Source organism: Mustela erminea, chromosome 13, assembly GCF_009829155.1.
Source record: "Mustela erminea isolate mMusErm1 chromosome 13, mMusErm1.Pri, whole genome shotgun sequence".
Taxonomy (NCBI): Eukaryota; Metazoa; Chordata; class Mammalia; order Carnivora; family Mustelidae; genus Mustela; species Mustela erminea.
The window spans coordinates 26668920-26683553 of NC_045626.1; the positions used below are offsets into that span (position 1 = coordinate 26668920).

Here is a 14634-nt window from a genome sequence, read left to right on the forward strand (position 1 = left end):
TTTGACTGAACCGATAAATACCTTGAACTTTTTTTTTTTTTAAGATTTTATTTATTTATTTCACAGACAGCACAAGTTGGCAGATAGGCAGGCAGAGAGAGAGGAGGAAGCAGGCTCCCTGCTGAGCACAGAGCCCGAAGCGGGGCTCCATCTCTGGAATCATGACCTGAGCCGGAGGCAGAGGCTTTAACCCACTGAGCCACCCACACGCCCCAATGCCTTGAATTTTTAAGACAAAGTAAAACTTGCATCTTTTCTGTAGCACCTGTTTTTTGGTAAAGTACCGTAGCATTTGTCACATTTTATTTTAGTAGCATGTATCTGTTACCTACTAGCATGAGACCTTTGAGAGCAAATATTGTGTCTTTGTTGCTGAACCAGCACCCAGACTGAAACGTTTTTTGATTTATATGAGGGGAATAATATGGGTTACTCACAAGAGGTCAGTGTTGTCTAGAGCATGAGGATATTTTGAATAGACATTTGAGAAGGTGGAGGCTACCGGCGAGGGAAAGTAAAAGCGGAGTTAATAATCATAGCAGCCGGCTGCCCACACTGGCTGAGTGAGCACTTTATACTTCCAGGCACTTTACATGTATCATTAACACATCTAATCATTGCAACAGCTTCATAATTTTCCATCTTTAATAGATGTAGAAACAGAGGCACAGGGACGTTAAATAGTTTGCCCGAGGTCCTACAGTTTGGGACTGTAGAACCCAAGCTGGTCACTGTGGTGCTTTACTGCCTTCCAGTGAACATAGTGACAGAAGACTGGCCCAGTTAGAGCAAAGTGAGGGCAAAATGTACTCTTAAGAAAGGACTGATTTCTAGTACTCTTCTCCTTGATGGAGTCCAAGATTGATGATAATTGCTAAGGACAATACTTCTACACTATAACGTGCATTCATGTCACTTGGGGAGCTCGATAAAGTGCAGATTCTAATTTTGCATGTCTGCAGTGGGGTCTGAGATTCTGCATATCTGACACGCTCCCAAGCAGTCACAGTGCTGCTTCACTGTGGGCTCCTTAGTGACAAGGCTTTGGAATGTTCAGTGCCAAAAATATTTTATATGGGACTCTATTAGGTTCTCATGTAGAAATTCTAAGAGGTTCTGTGTCCTTATTTGGATACTTAATTATGAAGTTGCCATGGTACAGAGATGCTGAGACTCTAGGCACTCGTTCTTCCATTTTGGTTCTATATTAGAATCACATACTATAAAAGCTAAAGCTCGGTCTGCATTCCAGACCAATAGTCTAGTGAATGAGTTCTTACGTATTTTTTTTTTTTAAAGTCACATAATTAAAATGCTCAGCCAAGGGAGCACCTGGGTGGCTCAGGGGTTAGGCCTCTGCCTTTAGCTCAGGTCATGGTCTCAGGGTCCCGGGATCGAGCCCGCATCGGGCTCCCTGCCCGTCAGGGAGCCTGCTTCACCCTCTCTCTGCCTGCCTCTCTGCCTACTTGTGATCTCTCTCTCTCTCTGTCAAATAAATAAATAAAATCTTTAAAAATAAAATAAAATAAAATGCCCAGCCAAGGTAAGAACGATTATGAGCAAACAAATTAATTTATTAATCTCCTTTAGAACCGAGGGTACTTCTTTTCATGTTAACCAAATCTGTTGCCTATTGAAATAAATACTGCATCATGAAAGTTCCTGTGAATCGAAAATACCTTAAAATTGCCATAAAGACATGACTAAATGTTAAGTAAATGAGGGGTTCTCATCACTATAGTGTTTTGATTAAGTCTTGTGCTATTGGTAGGGGAGTATTAATCTTTAGGAATAAGATAAAAAATACTAACAATGCTTTTGTGCGAAAGTTCCTGTGAATTCTCATTGTGCCTTCTCAACCCAGTTTCTTTGTCTTTCCAATAGGGATTTTTTGCCAGGTGGTAGGAGAGATTATACAGTCCAGGTTCAGCTGAGGTGAGTTTGAAATTTTCTGTTAATTTTATACTTGCTAACTATGTGCATATAGTCGTGAACTTGAAATATGTAAATATGTTTGGGTACACTCTTTAAGAACAATTTTCTTTTTTTCTTTTCTTTAATACAGACTTTGCCTGGCAGAGACAAGTTGCCCTCAAGAAGACAACTATCCCAATAGTCTATGTATAAAAGTAAATGGGAAGCTGTTTCCTTTGCCTGTAAGTTGCTTTTTCTTTACCAGGCTTGCATGTAAGTTTAGTCTGAATACTCACAAGGCAAAGAAACAATGACAACTCTGTACCAATGAGCAGACTTATTATCCACGTTAAATACTTTGTTCCACTAGAGGGATTCATGACTCCTTGGAGAAGTGGCTGATTCCAGGTCTGGGGGAGATGGAAAAGGTGAGCCTGGAATGCCTTGTGTCAGGAAGCAGGGGCGCTGTGAAAGACTCTTAGGATCATATCAAATGATATAGTAACAGGGCATGACTTGCATAGATAGGGCAGCATGTTGTGGTAGTTATCTAGGCCTTCTCCATGGAGTAGATGGTAAAAGGTGGAGGCTGCTGAGAGCGACTGGATGTGGAGAGCAAGGATTCCAAGTTTGGGTCATGATGTGCACACCTGGGTGGGTGGATGCAACGGTATTTGATTGACAGCCCTTTGTTAAAGCAGTGAAGCAGTATGGCGGCTTCAGCACTTATGATACACACACGCATGCACACACACACACACACACACACACACACGCACGCACACGCACATGCACACACACGCACACATAGTGTGTACAGCCTGTTTCTGGCCTGATAGATAATTCTGGACTCTTCAGATCCTTTTAGTCTCATCTTAAATAACACTGAATTATTGAACTGGATTGTATATCTGTCTCCACTGAGGCTTGGAATAAGTCAGTAATTAGTGCAGCCGTGTAGACGGCTGGCAAAGCCACAGTCGGAAAAGTAGGAGAGCATGGCCTGTTTGTCAAGCCTTGCAAAGTGGAGGTGCATTTCATCCACAATATGCTGCGAGAAACAGTAATTTCATGAGGATGCTAAGTTGCCATTTCAGCAGCAGAGACTACAGAGAAGGAGGTGGTGGGGCAGGGAGGAGCTGTTTAGTATCCCTGCTGAGCACGAGGCTTGGCTCTGGAATAAGTATATTAGCAACACACATGAATAGCTGAGCAGACCGGACAATGTGGTCTAAGGACTCTGGGCTCTACCAGAACCAGATGGTTGTCTTGATCACCACCCCCACTACCCCCGCCCGCCAAAAGGTGAAGACAGCCCATGGCCAAAGCCAATCCCTTGTAGTCAAATATCTGACTTGATTGTTAGGAGTCCTGTTTTGTCTCTTGATAGCCTGTGGATTTAGAGACCCGAGAAGTACCTAATTCATGAATTTTAAAGAGCTTGAGCAATACTGCACTGTTGCTGCTTGGCTCTTTTTGAAAGATGTCTGTGGGGCTGAGTCGTTTGAGATAGTCCTTTGGGAATGAACGAGGAAATTGCAGAGATGGAGTAGATGTCGGTCAGGAGAAATGCTTACATGGCCCCATGCTTGTTCAAGACCCAGGTGGGACATTTTATTTCTCAGGTTTCTGGCAATGAGCAACAGTAGATTCTTAGGGACTGTCTTTTATCTGGATAGATCATACAAAGATCTGAATGAAGGGAAGAGGCAATTTTCCTTGCAACTGAAGGCCACCCAATGCCAGTGGATGGCCACATATATGATGAGGGAATCCCAGGAAAATCACAGATTGTGGAATGCCTCTACACACTTTCAATGACCATTCATACCCAGTTTTCTTTGTCTGAGACCTGTTAAAATTTCCTTGACCTTCATTTTTGTTCCTTTTTAACCCTCTCACCACTCTTGGAAGATCTAACTGTGAAGATCTTTTTGGTATCTAGGCCTACCTTGAAGACCTGTCCAGTATCATGCGGCTGTGCTAATGATGGGGACTATCTGAAATGTGTGAGGTTCTACCTAAACTTTGGCATTGCTGCAGAAAATATGGTGGTTACAGGTTCCACAAAATACTCCAAATGGAGCAGTGTTATTCTTTGGGATGGCATTTTCATCCATGAGCTCTATGGAAATCTCTGAATGTGTCACTCTTCAGTCCTTTTGAGAGCGAAGAAATTAGGCAGTTGAGTACTTTTCCTGGTAGATTGTTACTCAGTCACTGTTGGTTTCTTTCCCAAAGCACCAACTAAACCTTCAGTGCTTATATTAGACTGTTTGTGAATATATCAGTTACTGTTTAGTGAGTCTGGTCCTCGACTCTGGAGCCAGGGGCCTTCAGTGGCCCCAGGGGCTTTGTGAAGGAGGTGAAAAAAGGGAGCCTTAGGACAAAGGGAAAGATAGATTTCAAAAACAGAAAGCAGTGGGGGCTTGGGTGGGGGGGCTTTCCCGACCTAATTGGGCCATCCCAGAGATCAAATGCCAGACTTTCCCAAAGAGGCTTTTTGGCTCTGTGACCTTCTGTGGAACAGCTGATGTAAATTTACATGCAACTGATAGAATACTCCTTAAACCACTTCTTGATCCACAATTGCTACTGATTGGGGTAATGAAATAAAGAGCCTTTACTAGCATGAAGCAGGCTTATGAAAATCATGGGAGTATACTGCAGCCTCAGAAGAGGAAACTTTACTGACCTTTTAGAAATTAATATGTTGAACTCCTTACCAGCATGGAGATCCTCAGGGACTTTTTTCCAGTTGTAAGAAACATTGACAGGTCACAGAGAAGTTTGACATGTGATCCTTGCCCATGATCCTAGTTTATTGCACAGCAAATCCTAGAGAATAAGCTTGACACAGTCATGGAATTTCCCATGAGAACTATGAATGTATTTGGATTTGTATCCTGGAACCAGTCTCTCTGTGTAGACCTTATTGCAGTATCCAGTTATTACGGAACCATGATACTGCATGAACAAAGAGAAAGCTGAATGAGAAATAGCATTACCTTGATAATAGCAATGTGTCCTTGGATTCTTAAGGGTCAAATAGTGATGAAAGCAGTTCCTCTGCTGTTTTACCCATGAGTTTTAGGATGGTGAGTTTTAGGAGATGCCTTCATGCATTAGTTTTTTGTTTTGTTTTGTTTTTAAAGATTTTATTTACTTATTTTACAGACAGGGATCACAAATAATCAGAGAGACAGGCAGGCAGAGTGAGGAGGAAGCAGGCTCCCTGCTGAGCAGAGAGCCTGCATGTGGGGCTTGATCCCAGGACCCTGGGATCATGACCTGAGCTGAAGGCAGAGGCTTTAACCCACTGAGCCACCCAGGTGCCCCAATGCATCAGTTTTTCAGATCCCTTAATACAGGATTAAGATTCCTTAATATAAGGACAACAGTAAGCAGCTCACAGCAGGACCTGTAGAATGACATGTATAGCATGGACAGATAAAAGTGAAACTGTCTCTGAGAGTATCCCCCCTTCCCGTCTTTGGCTCCCAGGGCTGCCAGTGTACAAACTGATAGAAGATGAGAAAATTTTATGTTTTTAAGAACAGAAGAAAAGGAAAGAGGAAAAAGACCCTCTTTGCTTAGAATGATTTTGAGAGGCTGAATGGTTTTTCTTTTTAAATAGATTTTGAGAAACTTCTGTAAATCTGTGGAGCTGTAACGTTGTGGGATATCGTAGAATTAGGTTGACAGTGGGGAGTGTTACTTGGAAAGATTTTGTAGAATGAAGAGGATATGTGCTGCAATTCAGCTGGCAGAAATCAAATATTTCCTCTTGATGTAGTCAGAAGTCTTCTTGGTGTTCACCCTCTTATCCTAATATATTCTGTTTCTGTGTTCATGGATTTCTTTTTTCTCATATATATTTTTTCCTTTATGCATTAGTTACGCAAATGGTCTGCCTCACAGTAAATCTCAACTGAGGTAAAGTCAATATTTTCTTTTAAACATACACTTCTGTCCCCCAATTTAACCAGATTCCTGTGGCCTAAGATGGGATTATCTAAAAGATACTACTACAGTAGACGCAGAGCTATCAAATATATGATTGAGTTTATAATTACATTGAAATAAACCATTGGAAGTTGTACTAATTCAGTATTCTAAAAATTGATAAAGGCAGAGTCATTGATTTCAGGGTAGTCAGACATGTGCACAGTCAAGTTTTTTTTATGGAAACATTTTAACTAATATAAACAAAAGGAATAATGGATTAGAAAGCCATTCTTTTCAAATCCATAATTATATAATCGATCTAGGTAACCATCAATGGGTGCTAAAACTATTAGGTCAAAGCTTGATGGGGAATGTTACCATGGAGGGGTCAGGCTGATGTCAGGGTCAGGCTGAATTCCTCATCAGTTTTGACATCACTGTAAACTGGGACAAACTCATTACTTGCCTCATGATGGGTATGGTGGGGAGTACCTAACATTCCCTATGAAGTTTTGTGTCTGAAGATTCAAATCTGAATCAAATCAAGCATGCACAACTGGCTACCAGCTTAAAATGTCTACAGGAGATGGAGCAGCAGAACTTTATACCATGAGGAAGCCTCATGCAAAAAGTGAGGTCATTCTTCAGGTCAGAAGTTTTGGTATCTTTAACAAAAAATGACAGTGGACAAGAAGAAGAGAGGGTGGGGGACAATAAAAATTATTATTGTAGAATAAAGGAGACTTCAGAGACAACTAACCACAATGTGAGGCTCTAGTTTGGATTCTGAATTAGACTGTAAAGGGACATCTTGTTTACCAGGCTATATATGTGGGTAACATGATGTGCCTGGGATTTGCTTTAAAATAATCTGGAATAGGAGTGAGGTTAATTAAGTAAAGATTGTTTATGACAAATGTATATTGAATTGGGTGATGGGTATATGGGAGTTCATTATGCCTTTTTCATATATATGTATATAGTTTTTAAGATTTCATTTATTTGAGAAAGTGGGTGAGCAGGTTGAGGGGCAGAGGGAGAAGCAGACTCCCTGCTGACAGGGAGCCTGCCGTGGGGCAAATCCCAGGATTCTGGGATTATGACCTGAGCAGGAGGCAGATGCCCCATCTTTTTTTATGTTTGAAAATTTTCAATAATAAAGATATTTGAAGCAGTTGGGAAATTTGAATATACACTGGATATGAGGTAATTTTTAAGAATTACGGTTAATTTTATAAGGTTGTGATACTGTTTTTTTTTTTTTTTGAAAGGTGTTATTAAAACCGTATAGAAGTATGGGTCAAATGGCATTATCTAGAATAAATGTGTATATGTGTGGGGTGTGTATTTTTGGGTGGGCTGTGGGTGGAGACAGAGGCAAATGAAGCAAGATTGGAAACATATTGTTGGTAATTAGTGAAGCTGGCTGGTGGGTAGTTTTCTCTACTTATATCTATCCTTGAACATTTTTATAATGTACAGTAAAATAGTAAATCTGTGTTGACAGTATTACAGTAGTGGTAGTAGAAGTAATTAGGAAATTCTAGAGGGAAATGTTAAAGGAATAACGCTGTCAACTTTTGTCCCAGTTGCAAGTCAGGTAGGATGTCGTTACAGTACATCACAGAAAGGTTTTCGAGTGTATTTTTCATTGGAACATTAGGTTGAGACTGACATCTTTCCTGGCTCTCCTGCAGCTTATTTATTTATTTGTTTTTCATTTTAAAAAGATTTTTACTTACTTATTTGACAGAAAAAGAGATAGAGTGAGACAGGGAACACAAGTAGGGGGAGTGGGAGGGGGAGAAGCAGGCTCCCCACTGAGCAGGGAACCCAGTGTGGGTCTCGATCCCAGAACTCCAGGATCATGACCTGAGCCGGAGGCAGATGCTTAATGACTGAGCCACCCAGGCACCCCTCCACCAGCCTTCTTAAAGAAGGTTTTTAGCTTTCCTCCAGAGGTCCCCTATCAAATGAACTTAAATTTATTTTTGCTTTAGATATGGAAAATCATTAGAAATATGTTAAAGCTGCACATCCATATTTTAGAAAATTGCAGTTTTACCCTGTTCTCAATAACCAGGTAATTAATGGCTGAATGGAGGTGATATAATGGTCAGAAGGAGAATACAAGTTAAAAGATAACTCAGAACTGCCAGTGAAATCAAACTAGTTGGGTAGGGTAGAGATAAATTTAAAATACTTGAGATGGCTGAGACTAGTACCAAAATTGATTTTGAATTTGCTAATACCTCGTTCTTGTAGTCGCCCAGTCTCCCCTCTCTTGTTGCTCTCTTCCTCTTCAGACGGACTGAAAACATTGGTGATTCGATTCCAGTTTAGGGAGTTTACTCTTTGACTAGTTCATGAGTTGTTTTTATCGTCTTGGCAAATCCTGTGCCATTGTTTTATTTGGCTAACCTACCAGTGAACATACCAGAAGACAGAAAACAGATAAAACAAAGGTTTCATTCAGAATTGCCCAGAACGTTGATATTTCTTGCGATTTTTTTCTCATTGAACCAGTTCGTAGAGTCTTTATAAGAGATTGAATTGTTTATGTCTTATTTCACTTGAATAACTTGAGATGGGCATAACTTTCCTGTACACGTGTACGCAGGCGCACACCAATTTCCCTTTTCCATAGTGTAATGGCCATTGTTGAAGTTACGTTCTTTGCCTGCCTTCTTCCCTGCCCAAGCTGTTTTTAATGATTTTCCAAGTCTCGATGCAAGTCGTAGTTTGCAAGTTAGGTGTATTCCCACTGAATAATTACTTTCATAACTCCTACGGGGCAGTGAAGAGGTTCCTTAGTTGTGATAGACTGTGTTCCTTAGCTCTGTTGTGTAATGCCACCAATACTGTATTTCATTGTTTCTAACATTGCATACTTTTAACATCACTAGAGTCCAGAGGTATCTTACAGTTGCTGATGACCAGGTGGCAAGCTATAATGTGTTGTCATTGCCTAGTACAGTCATGATGTTATTCCTGTGGCAGGACTGGTTAGCTGTGCTCCTTCGGTTTTTTTAAGCAACAGATGATTTAAGAACATTTTAAGGAAGGTTCACAAATAGTAATTAGAAAAAGAATAAAGCATAAATATCAGTATTACAGCCATCAAGTTCATTTAATGCCAGTTGAAATACTGATTATTCTTTGTTGACATGTTCTGGTTTTAAAAAATGACCATTTATTTTCTACTTGGAAAGAAGGCAATGGAGAGCATTTTTTTCATTCATAAGACTTTAATAATTCCTTTGAAACCCATTAATTTGTTCTTTTTTCCCCATAAACTATTTATAGTAAATATTTTTTATTTTTATTTTTATTTTTATTAATTTATTTATTTTCAGAAAAACAGTATTCATTATTTTTTCACCACACCCAGTGCTCCATGCAGTCCGTGCCCTCTATAATACCCACTACCTGGTACCCCAACCTCCCACGCCCCCTGCCACTTCAAACCCCTCAAGATTGTTTTTCAGAGTCCATAGTCTCTCATGATTCACCTCCCCTTCCAATTTACCCCAACTCCCTTCTCCTCTCTAACACCCCTTGTCCTCCATGATATTTGTTATGCTCCACAAATAAGTGAAACCTTATGATAATTGGCTCTCTCTGCTTGACTTATTTCACTCAGCATAATCTCTTCCAGTCCCGTCCATGTTGCCACAAAAGTTGGGTATTCATCCTTTCTGATGGAGGCGTAATACTCCATAGTGTATATGGACCACATTTTCCTTATCCATTCGTCCGTTGAAGGGCATCTTGGTTCTTTCCATAGTTTGGCGACCGTGGCCATTGCTGCTATAAACATTGGGGTACAGATGGCCCTTCTTTTCACTACATCTGTATCTTTTATTGTTTTAAAATTTTAATTCCGGTATAGTTAACATAGAGTGTTATATTAATTTCAGGTGTATATTATAGTGATTCAGCAGTTCTATACATTGCTCAGTGCTCATCATGAAAAGCGTACTCTTTAATCCCTGTAATTTATTTCACCTGTGCCCCCACCCTCCTTCCTTTGGTGACCATCAGTTCTCTATAGTTAAGAGTCTATTTCTTGGTTTCTCTCCTTTTGTCCCCTTGACTTGTTTTGTTTCTTAAATTCCACATATGAGTGAAATCATACGGTATTTGTCCTTCCTCTGACTTATTTCACTTAGCTGTATACTCTAGCTCCATTCCGTGGTTGCAAATGGCAAGATTTCCTTTTTTCAATGGCTGAATAATATTCCATTGTATGTATGCAGCACCACTTCTTTATCCATTCTTCTATTTATGGACATTTGAGCTGTTGTATACAATGCTGCATAGGGATGCATGTATCTTTTTGAATTAGTGTTTTTGTATTCTTCTAGTAAATACCTACTAGTTCAGTTACTGGATTGTAGGCTAGTTCTGTTTTCATTTTCTGAGGATCCTCCATACCATTTTCCACAGTGGCTGCAGCAGTTTGCATTCCCAGCAGCAGTGCACAAGGATTCCTTTTTCTCCACATCCTCGCTAACTGTTGTTTGTGTTTCCGATTTTAGCCATCTGACAGGTGGGAGGTGATAATCTTTCTGTAGTTTTGATTTGCCTTTCCCCAATGATGAGTGATGTTGAGTATCTTTTCTTTTTATCTCTTGGCCACGCGTATGTATTCTTTGGAGGAATGTCTGATCATCTTCTGCCCAGTTTTTAACTGAAAAAAAAATTTTTTTTTTGGTTTTGTTTTTTGTGGTTTTTTTTTTTTTTTTTTTTTTTTTAGTGTTAAGTTGTGTGAGTTCTTTATATATTTTGGATACTAACCCTTTATCAGCTATGTCATTTGCACATATCTTCCACTCAGCAGGTTATCTTTTAGTTTTGTTGATTGCTTCCTCCGCTATGCGAGGAAGTTTATTTTAATGTAGCTTCAGTAATTTATTTTTGCATTAATTTGTTCTTTAATCCCCAAACTTTGTTTTCCCTCTTTCCCATCCCCAGTATTTGAATGTGTTTTAAATAGGACCTCCTACGATAGATTAATACAAAGAGGTACAACTTTATCGTTTATAAAAAGGAAAAAGATTCATAGTATGGCAAGATGTTAGTATTTTTCATTTTAATGATGCAATATTTTTTGGTGCTTTTCTGAACTTGTGAAATATAGTATTTCTTAAAAGGTTTGTTTCCTCTTTGAATTGGTGACTTTAGGATGAAGATTTTGTGATTTCCAGGATAAAATAAGAATATGTATTGGATCTTTGTAACGGAAATTAGGCAAATGTATGTCTGTCTTGGAGAAAATTGTTTGATTCCCCAACAGAGAATTTAAAATTATTTTTCTCTCTTATGGTTCTAGGGTTATGCACCACCACCTAAAAATGGGATTGAACAGAAGCGCCCTGGACGCCCTTTGAATATTACATCTTTAGTTAGGTTATCCTCAGCTGTGCCAAACCAAATTTCCATTTCTTGGGCATCAGAAATCGGAAAGGTAAAGACTCTTTTCTGGGTAGCACGTGAAAGTGATCTCACTAGGAGTTGATTTGTCTTGTCTTAGCTCAGGGTACTAGCTCTAACCTGTTTAGTTTTCTGATCTTAATTCCTGAAAAGCAGTGATTTTCAATTCAGGAGTGGAGATGTAGGGATTCTTAGGATTGAAAAGTTCAAGATGTCCTAAGTGTCATCTCTTTATTTTCTTGGAAAAGAAGTGAGTGTACTTACAGTATTTCTTAAGGAAATGCCTGAATCACAATTGTGTTTATGTATGTGTTTAAGTAGGGTTTTAAGAAACTGGAAACTTTGGGTAATGTTATGTATTTATGAAGAGGGGCAAAGCTTATCAGGCTTTGAGGAAAATGGTTAAATGTGGTTGGAAATAATCTGTTCCAGCTTTTACATGAACAGCTGTCACTTCAGATAATTTGGGAATCTCATATGAAAATATTTACTTAAAATTACATTATTTTCCCAGTACCTGTAGGTTGATGAACCTGGCTTTCTACTAATTCCTAGTCTCAAATGTGTTATGTTAGTTATGGGATACTGACTAATATAACAAGGGATTTCTGTCTTATAACTATTTGTTTATATATAGAAATAATAGAATGTCAAAAGAGATTTCAGTTAATTTCTGAACATCAACTTTAGTCTTGCTATTTCATTGAGGTAAAGGGTAATATTCCTATTTTATTGACAGAGAAATTGAGTCATTTGTTCATAGCAGGAATTTTTGGTTGTCACACCAAGGCAGTTGCAGAGTTGAGGACATAAAGAATAGCTTTGTATTAATATTTGGACTAAAAAAATATTACTCTCTCTCTAATGATTGTTTTCTTGAGCTCTCAGTTTGGGATGTTTATCATAACTTGTCTGTATTATCATAGGACACTGATCCTAATATTTTTCATTTGTACAAACTGTGCAGTATAGTGATGCATTGGGTAAGGATTCAGAAAATCTTATCTTAGTCCCAATTTGGCCACGGTTTGATTTTGGCAAAGTTGCTTACTTTCCTGAGGCCTGTTTAAAGATAAGTAAAATCTTGCAAATGCAAGAGTCATTGGTAAATGAGCAGGTATTAATGCTTTAAAGCTTATGCGAGAAATTTGAATAGAAGAATGTATCTTTTTGACGTAATTATTAACATATACTTTTGAGTAAACAATTATAGACATTGAAGATCTGGCAGGGTTTTTTGCTGTGTAATGGGAGTAATATACTTTCCTTGTAATTAAAATGTAATTAAATACTGTATTGAGTATTCAGATACTTAAAAAGACTGTTGCAGGACATTAAAATGATATTTACAATATTTGGCTTGGTAACTATTAAAAGTATTTTGTTTATTATAGGATCAATTGAATGAATATGTGTAGTGAAATAGTAAGATAGATTTTTAGCATGTAGGTAAAATTCTATTTCATCTCTTCATAGCTCTATAAATAGCTAACGAAGGTTCCTTTGTGCCAGATCTAAGAGGTATGGGATTGGATGCTATTATTTTCTGGCCTTGTCTTTTTGATTTTTATCATTTCTTCGTGTGTCTTAAATACTACAGTAGCTGTCCCTTCCCTAATAAAATGTGCATTTGGAAACGGGTTAATTTGTCAAAGTTTTTCTCCGAAGAAAGCTGATACTGGGTTCATTTGAAGATTTGTTCAAGGCCATGTATGAGGTGGTCTCTTCTGCCAGAATTAGAACTTTGAAACTCTGGATTTGAATGTTAATTCAGACCACTGGTGTTTAAACTTTGTTTCTGCAGTGGAACCCATTCTTCAGTGAAAATATTGTGACAGTCCCATTACATGAAAACAAAATTTTAGTTAGAAGTGGGCATTCCGGGAGGGTACATTCTCATTCATGCCAGGATGACCCCAGGATAATCAGTTTTGCTTCATTAGAAACACAGTTTGAAAACTACAGATCTAAGATATGTTATCTTTCACTTGGATGTTTTAAAGTGATAAATGATTGAGAAATACCTTTAATGTGATTGAGTTTTATCTTCCCTAAAATAGCTAAGTTGATTTTGTTCCCTTCCCAGTCCTTGACCTTCCTGTGAAAGTTATTTTGAATGTTATTTTTAGAAACCAGAGTTTCTTAGACAGGTATTTTATGTAAATAGGCTATTATCTCTCATCTTTAATACAGATTATCTTTCTTTGTAGAATTACTCCATGTCTGTATATCTTGTACGACAGCTCACATCAGCCATGTTATTACAGAGATTAAAAATGAAAGGTATTAGAAACCCTGATCATTCCAGAGCACTAAGTAAGTAATGTTTGTAAGACTGAGCATTTGAGATGCTTTAATGGAGGGGGGAAAAAAAAAGGAAGCCTCAAATATACATCAATACAGGAATAATTTGTGAAGAATTATTTAAAAAAACCTAAAATAAATTTGAGTTAAAAATACTCCTTTGAACAGAGCCCTGTAATGAAAAGCCCTTCTTAGAAATCACTCCTAAGGATCAGTTTTATATCCCAACTAGTCTGATTTTTGGCTTTTTTATGCAAACTTATTTAGGTAAATGTCAGGTTGATGGTAATTTTGATGCGTATGTTGACTCGCAAATAGGAGTGCAAGTCTTCAGAACCTCCAGTGTGTAATGCAATGTACATTAAAAAAAATCCTAAACGAGAACGCTCTTTTTGCAAAAGAAGTGCTGATATCTATCAATAATATTTGACTTCTCAGAGGTTTTATTTTTTACTTTGCTTTCATAATGTATAATAATAGAGAAAAAGTCTAACTCAGACTGTAAATAATTCAGTAACTTAACTTAGTTGAACAAGACATTTTTCTGGGAAAGACAATATATTTCCCCCAGTTACTTCACTTAACGCTGGATGAACTGGAAAGGAGAAAAGGATCTACAGACTGAAAAGGGAGCCAAGTAGGGCTATTGAAATGGTTTGCATTTCTTGTACATAAACCATTCTCATCTCTTTAAGAGTAGCGGTCTTCCTGCCTAGAGCTGGAAGCCGAGGAAGCACTTCCCTCCGTTTTTTCATTCCACTGCAGTTCCAGTTTCCCATTGCCTTGTCTTTTCTCTATGATGGTGTTGAGTGTAAACCACCTAGAGGCCATGCATATGTTTGTGACCTTATAGAGACTTTAACCTGTATACATTACCTGGAAAATCAAACTGCAGAGACATTAGCACATCTCTTGCAGTTTTCAGTTGTCAAAGGAAGTATGAGAGTATTTGGCTTTTTCGGTTTACAAATTTAATAGTTGTTGGAAACAACCAATACCCTGTAACAAAAAGTCCTCTGAGTGTGTGTGAGG

At 38.4% G+C, this 14634-nt stretch overlaps 1 protein-coding gene across 6 annotated transcripts in view; it reads left to right on the plus strand.

Annotated features, from left to right (window-relative positions):
* Window positions 1-14634, plus strand: part of PIAS2 (protein inhibitor of activated STAT 2) — a 90299-nt gene that overhangs the window by 45987 nt on the left and 29678 nt on the right. For all 6 annotated transcript variants that reach the window (XM_032309143.1, XM_032309144.1, XM_032309147.1 and 3 more), the window contains exons 4-7: window positions 1885-1935; window positions 2066-2156; window positions 11198-11332; window positions 13509-13614. In XM_032309143.1, the coding sequence (XP_032165034.1) occupies window positions 1885-1935; window positions 2066-2156; window positions 11198-11332; window positions 13509-13614 (383 nt within the window). The remainder of the gene's footprint in view (window positions 1-1884; window positions 1936-2065; window positions 2157-11197; window positions 11333-13508; window positions 13615-14634) is intronic.